This window comes from Erpetoichthys calabaricus, chromosome 10 (genome assembly GCF_900747795.2).
Source record: "Erpetoichthys calabaricus chromosome 10, fErpCal1.3, whole genome shotgun sequence".
Classification (NCBI taxonomy): Eukaryota; Metazoa; Chordata; class Cladistia; order Polypteriformes; family Polypteridae; genus Erpetoichthys; species Erpetoichthys calabaricus.
In genome coordinates, this window is record NC_041403.2 from 8,191,476 (window position 1) to 8,212,219 (window position 20,744).

The window sequence follows — 20,744 nt, forward strand, 5'->3', positions numbered from 1 at the left end:
ATATATATATATATATATATATATATATATATATATAATATATATATATAAAAGACAGCAACACTTATAACAATGACAACACAATTACATTGACAATCATGTTACGTTATTTTTAAAATGTTTCCTTTTTTTTCATAACCTCTTTAACACACTACTTCTCCGCTGCGAAGCGCGGGTATTTTGCTAGTATATATATATATACATAGATATACACACATACATGCAGTTTCAATAACATAGAAATCAATATAAACATTAACATCATTATCATATGAGAATATGAAGTAATATATAAGAAGCACATTTCATATAAATATAAATTATTAAACAGTAAAATCTTCTTCTGTAATTTGCTACCGTGGCAATTTGTGTGTCTGTCCAGGATTTTAAATCACCTGTAGCTCGCAAACCGTTTCACCTATTGACTTGAAATGTGGTACACATATAGTACGTCACGTCTGCTATCTGCTTTATGGGTGATGATTGTATTACTCTTTTTATCTTTATTTTATTTTATTGTAGAATCAATTCCTATCTGCGCACACCAGGGCAGCCGTGGGCAGATGCGTATGGTGTATTCACTCCATGTTATCGTGCATTGCGCTGTCACTGGTATTTTGATAAAAGAATTTGAACAACATATAAGAAGCATATAAATTATTAAACAGTAAAACATTAACATTTAAGAAGTAAAGTTACATTAAGTACTACTGCAGTGCCTTCGGGTATACCTCATTTTTTGTTTGCCCATTACATGCTTAAATGTATACATTTTTTGGTGCACCTACCCGAGAACACGCGACATATAACCGAGCGTGGGAGAAGCATGGATTTTAAACACGCGTTGAGTTCATCTGCTGGTCTCCCTCGTGGAATAACTGGTAATGTTTGACTAAAATCTACAGCGAGTAAAACGACATTACCTCCTATTTTTTTTTTTTACGATCTCTGAGATCTTGCTTTTTTTCGGTTCAAGGCTTCATAAGCTCTTTTATGTTGTATGGTGTACTTATCCCAAAACCATCATCTTTGAATGTTGCAAGACTTTCGCCTTGTATGTAGATCGGGGTAATTACATTCATTGCATTCCTAGTCTGAATCACAATCTGATTGTATGGGTGGTTACCTGGCACTGTAGGGTTGCCACCCGTCCTTTAAAATACGGAATCGTGCCGCATTTGAGAATGAAATTGCGCGTCCCGTTTTGAATCAATACGGGACGGGATTTATCCCGTATTTTTTTTTATCATTTTTTTTAAAGCAGCGTCTCATGCAAATCATCCCACACGCATTTTATGAAGATGCCTCCTTTCCTACTTTTGATTGGGTAATACTTGATGTCATCGTTAGTTTGATTGGTGTTTTTAACTGTCCAGTGAGGAGGGCGTGTCTTTTAAGTAGCATCTGCAAACTGTTGGCACTCAGATGTGGCACCCGCTGCAGTATGCGTCCCTTATTTTTTTGTATTAAAAGTGGTAACCCTACCTGGCAGGTAACACTTAAGTTTGGTCATGAAGTCGTCTAAAATCCGCCACGTGCCCTCTTTTAATTGCGAGAAGCAGATATATATAGCCAAATTCTCGCGGTTCGTTGCGGCAAAGTACTGCTTTTAATTTTTTAATAAGAAAAGAAAACCTTTTTAAACGGATCGAAAATATACCAATAACAATTTGTTAAGGATCTGTTTTTTCTGAACCTCGCTTTTCACAGCTGTCGCGCTACGGCGTGTGTTACGATTATTTGACAGTATGTAGATCGTGGTAATTACATTCATGGCATTCGTTTTCTGAATCACAATCTGACTGTATGGGTGGTTACCTGCCAGGTAACGCTTGTGGTTGGTCAGGAAGTCGCCTTACATCCGCCACGTGCCCTCTTTCTGTTCCCAGAAGCTGATCATAGAATGGTTTTAACAGTTTACTTTCAAATAATGCAAAGAGTATGCGACACGTGTTTCTCCCTAATTCTGGGCTCATCAGGCATACACACTCATTGCATCCCCTCTCGTGAATCGAATCTCTATCGTCAGCGCCAGAGTTGAAGCCCCAAACGTTGCCGTCAGCAAGTCGGCTAACATCCGCCATGTGCCGTCTTTCAGTTGCGAGAAGCAGATCATAGAATGGTTGAAACTGTTGCCCCTAACGTTGCGCCACGGCGTGTGGTTCGTTTATACCTCGTGTCTTCTCATTAAACTTTTATCTCGCGAATATGTTATTGCAATCCGCAGCGGGAGCGTTTCTATAAACTTAATTTAAACTTACGTTTTACACCGTGCTTTGTTTCCCTTATGAACATGCTTGTATGCTTCACTCGCTCCCTTCTCAATTGTTTAATGAATTTTTTGCTCTTCGCATTTTTGCGGCTCTTCCTTCATTTCCCCCTACTTCGTTCTTTTATCTCGCGAATATGTTATTGCAATCCTTAACGGGAGCGTTTCAATAAACTAATTGAAAATAGTTTTGCATTTACCTTTTTAGTAAAAGGCGAGCTTTTAAGCCTGAGAAATCACCCCGTAAATGCACACGTTTAATTGCACGTGTTAATATGTATGGTTACACAGTATTAAAAGACAGTGAACAACGTCAGTTACCTTTGTTCCCGCGTTTGATAAAAGGCGAGCTTTTAAGCCTGAGAAATCACCCCGTAAATTCACACGTTTAATTGCACGTGTTAATATGTATGCTTACACAGTATTAAAAGACAGTCAAAAATTAACCGTCATTTACCTTCGTTCCCCGCGTTTGACTCGTGCTGTAAATCTCTTCCTTGTTTTTAGTTCACGTGATTACGTAGGAGGCGTGATGACGCGATACGTGACTCCGCCTCCTCCATTACAGTATATGGACAAAAAATATGTTCCAGTTATGACCATTACGCGTAGAATTTCGAAATGAAACCTGCCTAACTTTTGTAAATAAGCTGTAAGGAATGAGCCTGCCAAATTTAAGCCTTCCACCTACACGGGAAGTTCGAGAATTAGTGATGAGTGAGTCAGTCAGTCAGTCAGTCAATCAGTCAGTCAGTGAGTCAGTGAGTCAGTGAGGGCTTTGCCTTTTATTAATATGTATAGATATATATATATATATAATATGTGTATATATATATATATAATATATGTGTATATATATATATATATATATATAATATATATATATATATATATATAATATATGTGTATATGTATGTATATATACATATGACAGCAACACAATGACAACACAATTACATTGACAATCATGTTACGTTATTTTTAAAATGTTTCCTTTAGTTTTTCATAACCTCTTTAACACACTACTTCTCCGCTGCGAAGCGCGGGTATTTTGCTAGTAATAAATAAACAAACCACATGCCGTGGCGCAATTTTAGGGGCTTCGCCTCTAGCGCTGACGTCCGAGGTTCGATTCCCGTATTGGAGTGAAGTGAGTGGGTAGTTACCTACCAGGTAACGCTTATGGTTGGCCAGCAAGTCAGGTAACATCAGCCACGGTGCCTTCAGTTGTGAGAAGCAGATCATAGAATGGATGAAAATAGTTTACTGTCAAATAATGCAAAGAGTACGCGACACCTGTTTCCCCCTTATTCTTGGCTCATCAGGTGTACACACTCACTGCACTCGCTTACGGTAATCGAACGGCGGACGTCAGCGCTAGAGGGGCTTCGCAGCGGTGAAGTATTGCTTTTAAATTTTAATTAAGAAGAAAAGAAAACCTTTTTAAATTAAGTCTTAAAAAGAGGTGTAAAGATATTGACAATAAGCTACGCAAACCCACCAAGACATGCAATCGTTTAAATCAAGGCGCAAGTCGAAAAACACCATCCCATAATATTAGTTAACGATTAACACATTTGTATATATATTGTAAGCATACAATACAACTGATAATATGTTGCGCTTATTTATATAACGGCTGAAATCTAACGTGGTTTGTGCCCTTCAGAATGAAAAGAGTTTGCATTTACCTTTTTAGTAAAAGGCGAGCTTTTAAGCCTGAGAAATGACCCCGTAAATGCACATGTTTAATTGCACATGTGTTAATATGTATGCTTACACAGTATTAAAAGACACTCAATAAGTACACAGTATTAAAAGACAGTCAACAATTAACGTCATTTACCTTCGTTTCCCGCCTCCTCCATTAGAGTATATGGACAAAAAACAGGTTCCAGTTATGACCATTACACGTAGAATTTCAAAATGAAACCTGCCTAACTTTTGTAAGTAAGCTGTAAGGAATGAGCCTGCCAAATTTCAGCCTTCTACCTACACGGGAAGTTGGAGAATTAGTGATGAGTGAGTCAGTCAAATAGGTTCCAGTTATGACCATTACGCGTAGAATTTCGAAATAAAACCTGCCTGACTTTTGTAAGTAAGCTGTAAGGAATGAGCCTGCCAAATTTCAGACTTCTACCTACACGGGAAGTTGGAGAATTAGTGATGAGTCAGTCAGTCAGTCAGTCAGTCAGTCAGTCAGTCAGTCAGTCAGTGAGTCAGTGAGGGCTTTGCCTTTTATTAGTATAGATTGTACCATATAACTTCTCTTCACCTTCCCTTTTACATCTATAACTTCAGGCAATTAGGTGTAGTAAAAGACAAGCAGGAGTTTAGTTACAATTTAAATAATATATCATTGATAATATTCATAAATAATAACAATATGCAAAGCACATTTGAATATTGGCAACCATTCAATCTGATACAGTCATATGAAAAAATTTTGGGCACCCCTCTCAGCCTGTATAATAATTGACTCTCCTTTCAACAAAAAAGATAACAGTGGTATGTCCTTCATTTCCTAGGAGTACTGCGGTGTTTTCCGAACAAAGATTTTTAGTGACGCAGTATTTAGTTATATGAAATTAAATCAAATGTGAACTGGCTGTGCACAAATGTGGGTCCCCTTGTCATTGTGCTGATTTGAATGCCTGTCACTGCTCAATTGGTGCTGATTGGTTGATGAGCTCGCGAAGCCTTGAACTTTACAGACCGGTGTGTCCATCATGAGATATAAAGGTATTTAAGGTGGTCAATTGCAAGTTGTGCTTCCTTCCCTTTGACTCTCCTCTGAAGAGTGACAGCATGGGATCCTCAAAGCAACTCTCCAAAGATCTGAAAACAAAGATAGTTGAGTCTCCTGGTTTAGGGGAAGGCTATAAAAAGCCATCTCAGAGGTTTAAACTGTCAGTTTCAACTGTAAGGAATGGAATCAGGAACTGGAAGGCCACAGGCACAGTTGCTGTTAAACCCAGCAGGTCTGGCAGGCCAACAAAAATACAGGAGCGGCATATGAGCAGGATTGTGAGAATGGTGACAGAGAACCCACAGATCACCTCCAAAGACCTGCAAGAACATCTCGCTGCAGATGGTGTATCTGTACATCGTTCTACAATTCAACGCAATTTGCACAAAGAACATCTGTATGGCAGGGTGATGAGAAGGAAGCCCTTTCTGCACTCACGCCACAAACAGAGTCGCTTGTTGTATGCCAATGCTCATTTAGACAAGCCAGATTCATTTGGAAACAAAGTGCTTTAGACTGATGAGACAAAAATGGAGTTATTTGGTCAGAACAAAAAGCGCTTTGCATGGCAGAAGAAGAACACCGCATTCCAAAAAAAACACCTGCTACCTACTGTCAAATTTGGTGGAGGTTCCATCATGCTGTGGGGCTGTGTGACTAGTTCAGGGACTGGGGTCCTTGTTAAAGTCGAGGGTCAGATGAATTCAACTCAATATCAACAAACTCTTCAGGATGATGTTCAAGCATCAGTCACAAAGTTGAAGTTACACAGGGGTTTGATATTCCAACAAGACAATGACCCAAAACACAGCTGGAAATCTACAAAGGCATTCATGCAGAGGGAGAAGTACAATGTTCTGGAATGGCCGTCACAGTCCCCTGACTTGAATATCATGGATTTGAAGCAGGCTGTCCATGCTCAGCAGCCATCAAATTTAACTGAACTGGAAAGATTTTGTATGGAAGAATGGACAACAATACCTCCATCCAGAATCCAGTCACTCATCAAGGCTATAGGAGGACAGCGTCTAGAGGCTGTTAGATTTACAAAAAGGAGGCTCAGCTAAGTATTGATGTCATATCTCTGTTGCGATGCACAAATTTATGCACGTGTCTAATTTTGTTATGATGCATATTGTAAATTTTCTGTTAATCCAATAAATTTATTCTCACTGCTGAAATATTACTGTTTCCATAAGGCATGTCACATATTAAAAGGATGTTGCTACTTTAAAAGCTCAGCCAATGAGAAACAAAAATCCAAAGAATTAAGAGGGGTTCCCAAACTTTTTCATATGACTGTAAATGTTGATGTGTAGTTTCAGGCGGCACACAAACTTGTTAGTTAGTTAAAATGTCTCTAGTTAAGTCCTCACTTGTGGTCAGCATTTCTTCAGAACAGGCCGCATGCCTGTCTCAATATGGCTGCCGAGCTGTGCTCTTCATTTTGTTGTCCTTTTCAGTTCATGGTGTGAGATGGTCTTTCATTAGTTTGGTAAGAGAGAGAGAGTGAGGTACAGCAAGCAAATTTTAAGGTTTTCCAGGAGCCAATAGGGTGTTGTGGTACTTAAAGGCTTTTCATACAAGCCAGTTCCAAAGAGCCATACTTCAGACCAATGGGAGGACAGAACACCTTCACACCTGCCCTCCAAACCATATGTTAAGGTAAAGCTTGGCAGTTAGGCAGCCTGGCTTTCCTGTGGGTGTTGACTGGACGTCCGGCACAGAAATCTTAGCCAAACTTGTTTGAGGCACTTCACCCAGCCCTGTCATAAAATTACAAAGAGACTCAGTCCTAAAAGGGGGGGATGGGGTTCTAAACCATCAAACCATTGCTGTTATTATCAATAAGGTAACACTAATTTTAGATTTACTTTGTCTAAGTTACAAATAAAGACATACAAAATATTTATCAACTTGTAAACAAAATTTCACATCACAACACTCTATCGTATTCCTTGTATTTTGTAGTTGGATTGCCAAGAGGCGGGGTTACCTGTCAATCACAGTTATGTGTCTGCCCCCAGTCCTATAAAGGCCTGCTGGGAATTGAAGTCCAGTTTACTTTGAATGTGCTCTGGTGTTTGGTGGAATTGAAAATATTGTGATCTTTGCGATTTAGTATTTTTTTTTTAGTTTTTCAACGTCTTGTGGGCTTTCAGATTGTTTTTTTTGGGGGGATTTTGTTTAAAAGCCATTTGTGTATTTTGCACTCTTTTTTGTTAATTAACATCCTTCTGCATAAGACTCTGTGGACTTGTTTTTCCTCCAGCCAGGGTTTACATAGCTTTCCATCTGGAGAGACATATTTCAAGATTTTTTGGGACTCTTTTGCTATTGTTTTGAATTTAAAAATCTGACCTCCCTTCAGAGGCCTAGACAGGCCTGAAACCTTCTGTTTTCTTGCGACCAGGCTTGCCTTGGGGTGAGATTTATTTTGTAGGCTGTTTTGGAGACCTCACCCCTTTGTTAGTTTGGCTGCCAGAGCAATCATAACAGCCAAGGCCAGACTCATACACCCATTTCTTCACCCTTTAATAAATTCCCTATGAGTATGCTACCCCCATTTGGAAGTTCTAGACTTGCCCCCCTGAGAAATGGACATGCTGCTGGAGATATCCAGAGTTTCTTTTCTAAAGACTGGTCACTCATAACAAAATATGTAGAAATCATAGTGGGTGGCCTGTGAGTAAAAATGGTATAAAAAAATAAGACTGATGACATTCGGTCACTCTGGTCTCTTCAGGTTTGAAGCTTGCAAAGATGATTTGACATGTGCAAAGAACTGGCTGGCGGACTTTGAGTGGAATTATGATGGAAACCATTGCAAGAACAGCTGCATCCCATACAGCAAGGTAAGCCTTTAACCCAAATTATCCTCAGCGTCCTCTCAAAGAGGTCCAGGCTGGTAGTTTACACATGAACATGCTGATCAAAGCTGGCCGTAGATCAACAGTATTGGCATCAAACCACAGAAAGTGACATGACCCAGAGTGGAATCTGGCCGTGCTGACCTGCTGGTGACATTCTAAGGGTTTATTGACATGTGCCGGCACAACATGCCATAAGTCTCAGTGATACGAGTAGTGTTTGTTTGCCACGTCCTATGGGTACTTCGACTCAGCATAATTCTATGGGGACACCTCTCTGGTCATTGTGATGTGCACTGGCAGCCCACAGCCGCCTTCCAGGCTTCTTATCTTTAAAGAAAGCTCCTTTAGGCTGAAAATTAAATACTCTGATTGTTTTTGGTGAATCCCCCAAGTGACACTCTAGAGTTGTCCCATACAGTCCTGCACCTGGAGTCACTGCTCTTTGCTTCTCCATGTGGTGGTCTTGATGCCATCTCCTGAGCAGAGACCAAAGAAGGGGTTCATTAATTCCAGTTTTTAGTTGGTCCACGGAAAGGCAGTGTAGCAAGAGTACAATGTTCAATGTCCTGTTTTAAAAAGGGAAATAAAATGTAGTTAGAAGCTGAATACAACATCATCATATTGATTGTATTTAAATTGCAGAGGTCTGTCCTCTTCCAATGCTTGTGCTGTATTGAATATCGACTTCTGGGAGATGTGACATTCAACTGTAATGATGATCAGGAGAGTCTGGAGGTGTGGTGATAATACAGGAAGTGACGTCTGTAATTTTCGACAGTTTCACTCGATAGGAAACAGAAACTGTATTCATTGAGGTGTGTCCGAAATAGACCTGACCCATTACCTCTGAGGCACTCCCGAAACTTGCATAAATGACAGCAGACTATCAAGCAAAAGTAGACGGATTATGCGTTGGCCACCGAAGGACCAATACAAATAGGCCTAAACAGGAAACAACAAAAACAGCACCCACTATCAGAAATCCTGATAATATGGAGGAGATGTAATTCTAAATATCTGACACAGCATACCCAATGAATGTCAATGAATGTCACGATTTGATTTTAAGTCCTGTGCTGGACCCTTTGCCGGCCGGGATGCCATAATGGTAGAATGCTATAAAAGGAGGCATAACCCAGCCAGGTCATGTTCAACATCCCATACAAAGGAATTGATTAATGGACAGTAGGGGGGGCAGCTGGGATATCGAGAGCAGTTTCTCCCCCAGTATGACAGATGGCAGTGCTCTACTGGCGTGAACCCAGTAAAGAAGCCTGCAGTGAAGTATGGGAGTTGTAGTTCTGAAAGAAAATTCTGTCAGGGGTTGCTGCCTGGAGAGGGACTCCCTGTTTCAGGAGGCTTCCTTCTGACCCAGCAGTGCTTCCATCGGTGTGATATAGCAGGTCCGCAGCTTCATAAATGGGAGTCCATTTTTAATAACCGAATAATGGAACGGCCAGCTCAATCTGTGTGGGTGCACACTCGCGCAGATGTGGGAGGTTAGTGAGGTAACTGGGGAGAGGTGCACGATTGTTCTGTCCCAATTGCCTCATCGGCTTTCTGTGGTGCACAAAGGAGCCACTTCACCCCACAGAGATATATAAGGAGAGCCGGCATTAGAAGGAAAAAAAATGACAAAAAAAAATTAGAAGAGAGATGAGAGGAGGTCAAAGCCAAGAGAGACAGAGAGCTGGAGTGTGAACGTGCGAGCGAGTGAGCGGCTCGAGAGAGGTGTTTTGTCTTGGTAGAGTAATATATATATATATTGCTCTACTTTCCCCTATTGTATTATTAATATGTAGCCTTAGAATGCCTAATCTCACAGACTTACCACTGTTTATTAGGTATTATTGTATATAACTTATCCCCACCTTCCCTTCTATATATCTATAACCTCAGGCAATTAGATGTAGTAAAAAGACAAGTTAAGTTACAGTTTAAACAATGTATTAGTATTATTGATAATATTCATAAATAATAACAAAATGCAAAGTACATTTGAATATTGGCAACCATACAACCTGATTAAATGGTGATATGTAGTTCAGGCGGCACACAGTCTTGTCAGTTACTTAACCTTTTAACCGCCAACTCCCTAAATATTCCCCATGCCAGGAGAAATCTGAAAAATTTTCGTTTTTTTTACTTTACATTTATTCAAGCAGTATTTACCTGCTGAAATGTTTCAAATAAATGGTCAATCAAAGGACGTAGCTTGAACAAGCGGTGACGGTTTGGATCTTTCATATCTGGCTCAGATAACGGGCAGCAGTCCAGTTGAGATGCTGGGGATACACCCACTCATCGCCATCATCCGATGCGTCGTCATTCACAGTATCATGCAGCGCACGTTGCTGATCATCATTGTCGCTAAAATCTTCTTCAGAACTGCTACAATCATGATCAGAATTATTGTCCAAAATCGCCTGCAAAACCTCACTTGAAGTCAGTTTACGTTTCGCCATATTCACAGCTTTCACTTTCGAATCACATCACGTGAGCGGCCAATACAACCGCAGAGTTGTCGAAATACAACGTAGTAATAATACCCACGCCAAACTGTCAGTTATACTACGCGCCAGGCATTCACATAACCATAGGCAAATGTGCCGGATAATTCCGGCAGTAAGGTGTCAGCAATAAAGCTACGATGCCGGATATATCCAGCAGAGGGCGGTTAAGGGGTTAAATGTCTCTAGTTAAGGCATCATTGGTGCTCAGCTTTCAGCCACATGTCTGTTCAAAATGGCTGCTGAGCTGTGCTGTTCATTGTGTTCTCTTCATCATCACAGGTTAGCAAGAGAGATGCTTCTTCATCATATGTTGGTTGGTAAGAGAGAGAGTGTGAGGTTAAACACATACATTTATAGATGTTCTGTCCAACCCCGAGAGCCAATAAGACATCATGGTACTTAAAGGCCTCTCAGACAAGCCAATTCCAAACAGCCATACCTCAGACCAATGGGGGAAATAGAACATCTTAACACCTGCCCCCAAACCATATGTTAAAGTACACCTTAGCCCATTTGCGGGGGGGTAGAAATGACTTTAGCAAAGAAACACTCAGCAAACTGGTTTAAAAAACACATCCCCCAAATCCTGTTGTAAAATTCAAACAGACCCATTCCTAAGGGGGGATGGGGGGATAAACACTAAATTACATTGCTTTGTCTAAATTACAAATAAAGATATACAGTACAAAATATTCATCAAGTTATATGTAAATTCTCACATCACAACAAGAGGGAGAGAGAAGACAGACAGTCGGATGATGAGCCCTTTGAGGGGAATGTGTGACTGACACCCAGGGGCTGAAGAAGTAATTACTCTGGCTGAGTGGTTTAGAGAACCAGAGCAATATGATGTTGAAAAGGGAGACTCACCACGTAAGTCCGGGAAGACAGCGGGGGGTGACGAGCCTCTCTGTAAGCACCATTGGGCCTTTGGGGACCCAAGCCTATGTCTGGAGTGGGAGCCTTGTTGTAGCCACGGAATGGCAGTTACCCGGACCTGTGGAAGGTCGGCTGTGTCTGTCGGCAGGGTGACTCCTCTGCTCCAAGGCCCATATGGGATGAGCAGAGGACACGTCGGTATTATAGAGATTTGATTTCAAAAGAAAGCCGTCTGTCCAAGTTTTTTTAACCATGTTTAATTGGATTAATTATTTGGATTTTTAATCTTTACATTCGGGCGGCACGGTGGCGCAGTGGGTAGCGCTGCTGCCTCGCAGTTGGGACATCTGGGGACCTGGGTTCGCTTCCCGGGTCCTCCCTGCGTGGAGTTTGCATGTTCTCCCCGTGTCTGCGTGGGTTTCCTCCGGGCGCTCCGGTTTCCTCCCACAGTCCAAAGACATGCAGGTTAGGTGAATTGGCGATTCTAACTTGGCCCTAGTGTGTGCTTGGTGTGTGGGTGTGTTTGTGTGTGTCCTGCGGTTGGTTGGCACCCTGCCCGGGATTGGTTCCGTGCCTTGTGCCCTGTGTTGGCTGGGATTGGCTCCAGCTGACCCCCGTGACCCTGTGTTCGGATTCAGCGGGTTGGATAATGGATGGATGGATGGATTATTTATTTGTTGAACTTTGCACTGCACTTTTTGAACATTCTGTGCTGGAGCACTTTTTACACCTTCTCCTTTGTGTGGTGTCCTCATTTGCTCGGCTCATCCCTTGGTTACAGTACACATGATGCGGGTTCCAGAGTCTCCCAGAGGGAACCGGAAGTACTCCCGAGACATAAAACCGAGTCGCCCAGCCTCCTCCAGTGAGTCAGAGCTGGGAGGCAGAAGGCAAGGATCATCTGAAGGATTGTAAAATGAAGGGCTGTGGACTGACCTACATATAAGTTATTTTGTAAAAACTGTTTATTTTGAACTTGGGACTGCTTAGTGTGGTGTGGCTGGAGTTTTGGGATCTCAGTGATGCCCCCTCCAACTCACAGAGAGAAATGAGAAACCTCAAAGTTTTCAAGCAAATCTTGTTAGGAAAATAGAAAAAACACTTAGTCCAGTGCCCATATCTTTTTAGCATCTCCTAAGAATTGCAGTAGAATTCTAACTAGGATAAGAATTTGTCCTTCCACAGAGTTGGACATGAGAAATAGTCATGACGTGTCCTACATCCACTCCCAGCAAGGAGCAGGAGGTCATGTTTGAAAGTTAATGACATTGTGATTTTTACAGTATCCTGAGATGCAAAATGGCACTCATGATGTCTTGTAGTTTTCTGATACTACTGCTAAGGCTTCACCACAAAGACAATAATGATAATAATAATAGCATTCAAATCTATATCTATATTTATATATATATATAAAAGTCAATGTGTGTATGTATGAATGTTCCAACATCACTTCCGAAAGGCTGGAGCGATTTTCATGAAACTTGGTACACATGTTTCTCATTGGTCGACTAAAAATACTGTAGGGTGAAATCAACCCTAACCCACAGACTTCTGGGTAGTGTAGGGGGTGATCTTGCGGTCTTATATGCATGTTATCATCCAGTTGGCACTCGGAACGACCACCAGAGGGCAAAATGGGGGTGACTGCCAGCATCCTTTATGTTTGAGCAACACCGCACCCCTGTTGCTTTTCAAATTAAATAGAGTTGGCCGGTTCCGAGCATCAACTGGATGATAATATACATACAAGGCTGCAAGAGAAGCACATTAGTGAGTCTTAATTGTTTGTTAATTTATTTTTAAAGTTTTTTTAAGTTATATTTTTCTCAAATAATTAAAAAAAAACACTTTATTTTCCTGCTGGGCACCGCTGGGTATTTCAGCTAGTCTATATATAAAATCCAATGTCTGTCTATCTGTCCGCTTTACAGGAGAGAACTACTTAACGGATTTAGGTTGGGTTTTTTTCTATAATTTTGCTGTCATTGGTTGATTTTGTGACTTCTCTCATCACACTAAGTATCATAATTCGCTTGCAGTACTGATTTATTCACGCGAATCTGAGAAAGAGGCTGTGGGCCGAGGGGAGGGGGAAATGGGACCTCTGGAGTGGGGAGCCAGGTTGGGCCCTCCTCACTCCCACGCCAGCCTTCTTTCTAGTCGCTGTTTCTCTCGCCATGTTTTGGAGCGTTCTTTGTCTCCGCTTAGCTAGCGATTCCTGTTTGTTCAACAGACATTATCATCTACAGATTGTTAAGAAGTAACGTTTGACATTTTTTAGAGAGAGATCAGAGCTCCATGTGTTTTAGAGTGTAGCTGCTCATTGCCAGAGATATCATGGCAATGCGCTTTTCTCCCCATGCGAGGGATGCTTTCCTGTCAGAGCTGAACACGATCAGATACAGAACCAACATTTGATGTTGGAGTGTACCTACCTTCCGCTTGGCCAGAATTACATTTTGTTTAATTTTTTAATTGGTTTTTAAAGTTTGTCCTGATCATTAATACATGGGCAGAGCCGTGGGGGACAGCTAGTAAAAGAATAGGAAGGACAACATAACAAGTGTGATCATAAGGGGGTGCCACTGAGCCCCAAACCAATAGATACAGTAAAATCCAACACATTTCCAGGTTCAAATAAAGGATTTTTATTTGACAAAACACCTTCTTAATAAGAACACCAGCAAAAATACCATCAGTCACAATTCTCTCCTTCCTCCTCCAAGAGACCTGCTGCCTCCAGACTCATCTAAGTGAGGTGGAGGGCTCTCTTTTAAAGTCGACCAGGGAACTGGTGTCCAAGTTAGTCCACAGCGGAAACCAGAGCAGTCCTCCTCCAGCAACACCCTGTTGTCCCCAAAGACCCCAACAAGGCTGCATTTCTGGATTCCAACTCCCATGCCACCCTGCGGGTATCCTTAATGGATTCAGACCTGAGAAACATTCCCACCTGTTGAGTAGGAGAATGACCTTCTACTGATAAACTCATTTGCCCGGTTCTTACATGGTAGCCCCCTGACCAGGTATGAATCCTTTAAACCCAACATGGATGCCTGCCCTTCCTTCCTGACACCTATACAAGGTATATTGCACTAAGCTGCCACCTTGCAACAACATCAAGAATAATACTGTAATGAGCACCAAGATGGAAAGATGAAGATACACACACCGAATGAGAGTTAAGCCTGACAATAGGCACATTTATTTAACAATGAGTGACCCACAGATATACTGTACATACAGAAGGATTAACGTTCTGCAATTTCGGCCATGGGGAACGGCCTATAAAGTAACACTTACTGTAACTAGTCACGGCTATTCCAGCGCTGTTTGTGAAGTTGCGTTTTTTCTTCCAGTGTTCCTGATCATGTTCTAGATTCAGGCGTCGTGCCTCTGTCATTGACACATGCCTTATCTTTCGTGAGGTTCTATTTATCCAATGCCCTGGGAGTATCTGACTGCCTTGTTGAACATTCACAGGCTTGTAAAGTGTAATGTGAATATTCCAGGAATTCGTGGAAAGCAGAGCTCAGCATACCTGTGTGACACCAATGAGAATTGTGCAAAGACTTACTGTGAAAAAGCAAAATGCCACAGTGATGACCTGAGTTGAAGGCAAGCTGTTCTATTTCCCTGAAGTGCTGCAGCAATTAGGAATGCAGTCACTTGAGGAAGATAAAAGAGTTCACCCAAACTAACTAAATGCTCGTTAAGGAAACTAAAGAAGAAAACAATACACAGGGGAACAATTACAGATAAATTTAAAAGGGCAAAACCTAAAAAAAGGGAAGATAAAGGTGGGATCAAGGTCTAGGACATCACCAAAGCATGAGAGCTGTTCTTGGACAAGCTTAACAGAAGATGTTTAGTAAATATAAGGAGAATGGAGAATCTGACATCACCTAACTTCTTTTCACCTCTCCATGACAGATGTACGCAAATGGAACTGATTTGTGCCAGTCGATGTGGGGCCACTCCTTCACAGTGGCCAGCAGCGAGTGCCGCTGCCTGAGGCTCGATGAACGGGACAAAGCTGTGATGAAATATCTGAAGCCCGATGACTCCAGCTCAAGCAGCAGTTCCAGCAGCAGCAGCAGCAGTTCCCAGTCCAGTGAGGAGAAGTCCTGCAAACGAGTAATGGCGGCGCTGCAGAAAGAAAAAGAAGAGGAAGCCAAGGAGCAAGAGAAGGAGTGAGTATGCGGGGAGATGGAGTGAGTGGCCTGAAATACTGAGGTTATGATCACATTGGTTTTAAATTTTTAATTCCTTGAAATCACATTGTTTTCTTTTTATTCTCTCTTTCTATGTGTATCGTGGATCTTTGGGTTTAAAAAAGCTGGTGGGCTTGCTAATGCTTTGACCCAGCTGAATTGCTAAAAAAAACTGTTTTCTGCCTCTTCCGATCTGGCAAAATGGTGTTTCCCTTTGCTGGCAGTAAACTAATGATCTTTTAACATATCTTTCTTGTTGCAGGTCTGAGTTGCTGGAAAATGAATGAGTGGGTGGCCTTTAAGCACTCAGGATGAACGTCTCATCACTTTTTGGCTTCTCGTGTGTAATAGCGCTCTTGCTATAATTAATAAAGCTCTGTTTCATTTCAAATCTCTTGTTCCACAGTCTCAATCTCATTTCCAACTTTTCCAATAGCGTTACGGTTAAGGTTAGGGCCCTCATGAAACTACATGCCCACCTATGGACCAATTTTATTGAAAAGTAGCACATTTGTTCTTCAAAGAAATTTGTCAAGGCAGTTCAATTTTAGTCAAGTTATCTCAAACAGATTGAGTTGTACACAGTTTTAAAATTCAAAAATCTCCTGTTGAAATGCAATGATGAATTAGCAAACTCATCTGTCTTAAAATGGAGAACCGTTTTGTGAAACATCAACTATAAATTAGATAACTGGTTCAATTTTACTTTAACAGCAGTTACAACAACTTGTATCTATCTTACTAAACCACAGTTAATTTATGCACGGCGGACACACAGAGGCACATGCATACTGCGCCGTGGCGCCCGCCCCAGAGTCAAACGCAGCGGCTTCCCAAAACGCGGCGGCTTCCCAGAGTCAGTAGATGGCGCCCAAACAACACAACCTGTAGGGTCAAACGCAGCGGCTTCCCAGAACGCAACGGATTCCCAGAGTCAGTGGGTAGCGCCCAAACAACACATCCTGTAAACTAGACTTAATGAACGAAGGCGCCCACACAAAGAAACCGTTTTAGTTCAAATAGGGTTATTCAATTAAATGGAAACTTTACCATGCCTACGACCTGTGAACTAAACCTGAGGTAAAGCGTGCACGCCAGGTTGTACAGCCGCCCGGACAATGAACGAGCGCGCCCACAACGTGCTTTTGACACAGCACAGGAGGCACGTATCCAAATGGAGGGAGCTCAACGATTAGTAATACAAACATGAGCCCGTATGGGTACGACCTGTAAATGAGCCCGTATGGATACAAACAATGAACGAAGGTGCCCACACAAAGAAACCGCTTTAGTTCAAATAGAGTTATTGAATTGAATGGAAACTTTACCATGCCTACGACCTGTGAACTAAACCTGAGGTGAAGCGTGCACGCCAGGTTGTACAGCCGCCCGGAAGCGACCGCCCACACCACCGTATATACCCTCCATGATATTTCATCATGCAGAAACTGATTGCCATTCTTGGATTTCCGATTCGCTAGCGAATCGCGGGCTTACTTGTATTTATAGATTTTCCACTTCTTAACCTCCAATAGACGCTAATGATGGCAAACAGATCTCCAATACAAGCAAAATATACACCGGCAGACTGCATGTGCAGGGTAGGAAGTCACTGTCACTGGCTGTTTGTGTGCATGGCACGGCAGCCGTCTATTGGTGAGTCCAGCTTCAAACATATCTCTGCAGCCTGGATTCTCTACACTGGAGCTCCAAGTAGGTGGAACTGACTCCAAATGGTGGTCCAAGTAGGTGGAACTAACTTCAATGGGCATTAACAGAGTCCAGCTGCAGATGTCCAGAGTTCTGCATGGTTACATTATTGTTAAGTATAGGGTTGTGGGAGATTTATCTTACTCAAATAATGTCAATTACTGTTGAGTAAGTTAGCTCCATTTATTTGGAGTTAAAGAGTGGAGGTTCCGGCCGGAAGAGATACGTTTGAAGCTGGACTCACCAATAGACGAGCTGCCATGCCATGCACACAAACAGTCAGTGACTGGCAGTGGAAACCTTTGCATGCATCTCCCACCTCCAAATGCTTTGGGTGTAACAGGTAAGCTGAATGATCTTGCTAACTGTAAAATACTAAAATGGAAGCAAGGAGAGCAAATGGATATAAATGACGTACCCTGTGGAATGTAAGTTTTTGTGCACTGTAAAACAAGAGACACAAAGCAGAAAAAGAGTTGGCGATCCAGCCCGTATATTGTGTACAACGGCACAAAAAAGCAAAATAACTCCAGAGTTATTGGAGTGTCTGGGTCCACGTCCAAAATGGGACAGGATGGAAAGAGATGGTGCTTGGCTTTTATAGTTGTAGGGGAGGAAGAGGTGGGTCCGTGAGGGTTCAAGCCAAAAATGAAGCCAGAATGAGGGTGTGGCTAGAAAGGGAATGCAGGAACTGCAGAAGAGGGAGAAGAGAGGTTAGTGCACTTTGTCAATCCCTGCACTCATGTTTTGCCCTCGGTTAAGCCCCTAGCCTGCCTCCCAAGCGTAAGTTTGTGACACAGGAAATAAACATTTAATCCATACTATTATGTTATATTAAGCCAGCGGTTCTCAGTAACAAAAAAGGGGACACGAAGATGTGAAAAAAGAAAACAAGAATCGAAAATATGAGAAATACATCTTTTCAAACCAAAACAAATTAACTTAAACTACATTCTGATACTAGAAAAATAAATATAGAGTTAGATAAATGTTGGCGCAGTGGGTAGCGCTGCTGCCTCACAGTTGGGATATCTGGGGACCTGGGTTCGCTTCCCGGGTCCTCCCTGCGTGGAGTTTGCATGTCCTCCCCGTGTCTGCGTGGGTTTCCTCCAGGCGCTCCGGTTTCCTCCCACAGTCCAAAGACATGCAGGTTAGGTGGATTGGCGATTCTAAATTGTCCCTAGTGTGTGCTTGGCGTGTGGGTGCGTTTGTGTGTGTCCTGCGGTGGGTTGGCACCCTGCCCGGGATTGGTTCCTGCCTTGTGCCCTGTGTTGGCTGGGATTGGCTCCAGCAGACCCCCGTGACCCTGTGTTCGGATTCAGCGGGTTGGAAAATGGATGGATGGATAGATAAATTTGATAAAAGTATAAGTAGCTATAATAAAATATGCATCTATGATATATCATTAATCAAAAAAGAACAAATTGGTATTAGTGGGCTCCTTTCAAAAAATGTTAGGGGGGCGCCATTAAAACTGTTATGAAAACTCGGGTCGCAAATACTTAAAGGTTGAGAAACGCTGTATTAAACCAAGCTCATAGCTCTCTTATCTGCAAATTATAATGATTTACTATTTCATGTCAATCAGGTGACAGGGACAGTAGATAAAGAATATGAAAATGTCTTGACTTTAACAGGCTGCCCATCTAGCAAAACATTACTACTCCGAAAAACTAAAATCCTCACAGTCAGTTTAGAACAGCAGTTATAGTACTAGGGTGTGGTACTGTGTTAGCCATTATGAATGTAGAGAAAAGCCAAGCAAAATGACACTTTTTATTGGCTAACTAAAAAGATTACAATATGCAAGCTTTCGAGGCAACTCAGGCCCCTTCTTCAGGCAAAATGTAACAGCAGTTATGAAACACCAAAGAAGACCCCCTCATACCCCGGCTCTCAGTTCATTGTAATATATGTATATATGGCTAAGGCATAACTCTGATGGGGTGTTATGAACTGAGAGTCCCAAAAACTTCCAAAAATGACCACTAGGAGGGAATTTACCATCAAATCCCACCTAACAATGAGGGCAAACAGAGGATCTTAATAAAAAGTTTATTTTCACAAAAATGCTCTGTCACACTACAAAGCTCTGAAGAGCACGAGAGGCACAAAGGAGTTGCCAGCAAGGCAATCCAAGGTGAACAAAATCCTGTTACAGAATCCAAAAGAAAGGTCAAAAAATAGCAGAAGGTCAAAAATTCAGAAATTCCATAAATCAAAGAATAACAGTAAACACAAGTAAACTCACAGACTCCCTAGCGCATTCACAATGAACCACCAACAACTGTCGGAGACCCTCCGGGACATTTTCATTTCAGATCCATCCTTCTTCACTGCATTTTCAGCAGTCATACCAGATGTCTCATTTCAATTCTCCCAGATCTGTGCAGGTAACCAAACACATCCTAAAAATATAAACATCTGACTTATTGTGAAATACGTACAGTGCACCCGGAAAGTATTCACAGCGTGTCACTTTTTCCACATTTTGCTACGTTACAGCCTTATTCCACAATGGACTAAATTCATTTTTTTCCTCAGAATTCTACACACAACACCCCATAATAACAATGTGAAAAAAGTTTACTTGAGGTTTTTGCTAATTTATTAAAAATAAAAAAACTGAGAAATCCCATGTCCAGAAGTATTCACAGCCTTTGCTCAATACTTTGTCGATGCACCTTTGGCAGCAATTACAGCCTCAAGTCTTTTTGAAAAGGATGCCACAAGCTTGGCACACCTATCCTTGGCCAGTTTCGCCCATTCCTCTTTGCAGCACCTCACAAGCTCCATCAGGTTGGATGGGAAGCGTCGGTGCACAGCCATTTTAAGATCTCTCCAGAGATGTTCAATCAGATTCAAGTCTGGGCTCTGGCTGAGCCACTCAAGGACATTCACAGAGTTGTCCTGAAGCCACTCCTTTGATATCTTGGCTGTGTGCTTAGGGTCGTTGTCCTGCTGAAAGATGAACCGTCGCCCCAGTCTGAGGTCAAGAGCGCTCTGGAGCAGGTTTTCATCCAGGATGTCTCTGTACATTGCTGCAGTCATCTTTCCCTTTATCCTGACTAGTCTCCCAGTCCCTGCCGTTGAAAAACATCCCCACAACATGATGCTGCCACCACCATGCTTCACTGTAGGGATGGTATTGGCCTGGTGATGAGCGGTGCCTGGTTTCCTCCAAACGCGACGCCTGGCATTCACACCAAAGAGTTCAATCTTTGTCTCATCAGACCAGAGAATTTTCTTTCTCATGGTCTGAGAGTCCTTCAGGTGCCTTTTGGCAAACTCCAGGCGGGCTGCCATGTGCCTTTTACTGAGAGTGGCTTCCGTCTGGCCACTCTACCACACAGGCCTGATTGGTGGATTGCTGCAGAGATGGTTGTCCTTCTGGAAGGTTCTCCTCTCTCCAAAGAGGACCTCTGGAGCTCTGACAGGGTGATCATCGGGTTCTTGGTCACCTCCCTGACTAAGGCCCTTCTCCCCCAATCGCTCAGTTTAGATGGCCAGCCAGCTCTAGGAAGAGTCCTGGTGGTT

The 20,744-nt window shown here is 42.2% G+C and overlaps 1 protein-coding gene across 1 annotated transcript in view; it reads left to right on the top strand.

Annotated features, from left to right (window-relative positions):
• LOC114658764 (riboflavin-binding protein-like) overlaps positions 1–15,888 on the top strand; it is a 76,527-nt gene extending 60,639 nt beyond the window's left edge. Inside the window, exons 5-7 of the mRNA XM_028810814.2 lie at positions 7,765–7,873; positions 15,217–15,476; positions 15,760–15,888. Coding sequence (XP_028666647.2) covers positions 7,765–7,873; positions 15,217–15,476; positions 15,760–15,784 — 394 coding nt within the window. The 3' untranslated portion in view covers positions 15,785–15,888. The remainder of the gene's footprint in view (positions 1–7,764; positions 7,874–15,216; positions 15,477–15,759) is intronic.
• Positions 15,889–20,744: the final 4,856 nt, after the last annotated feature.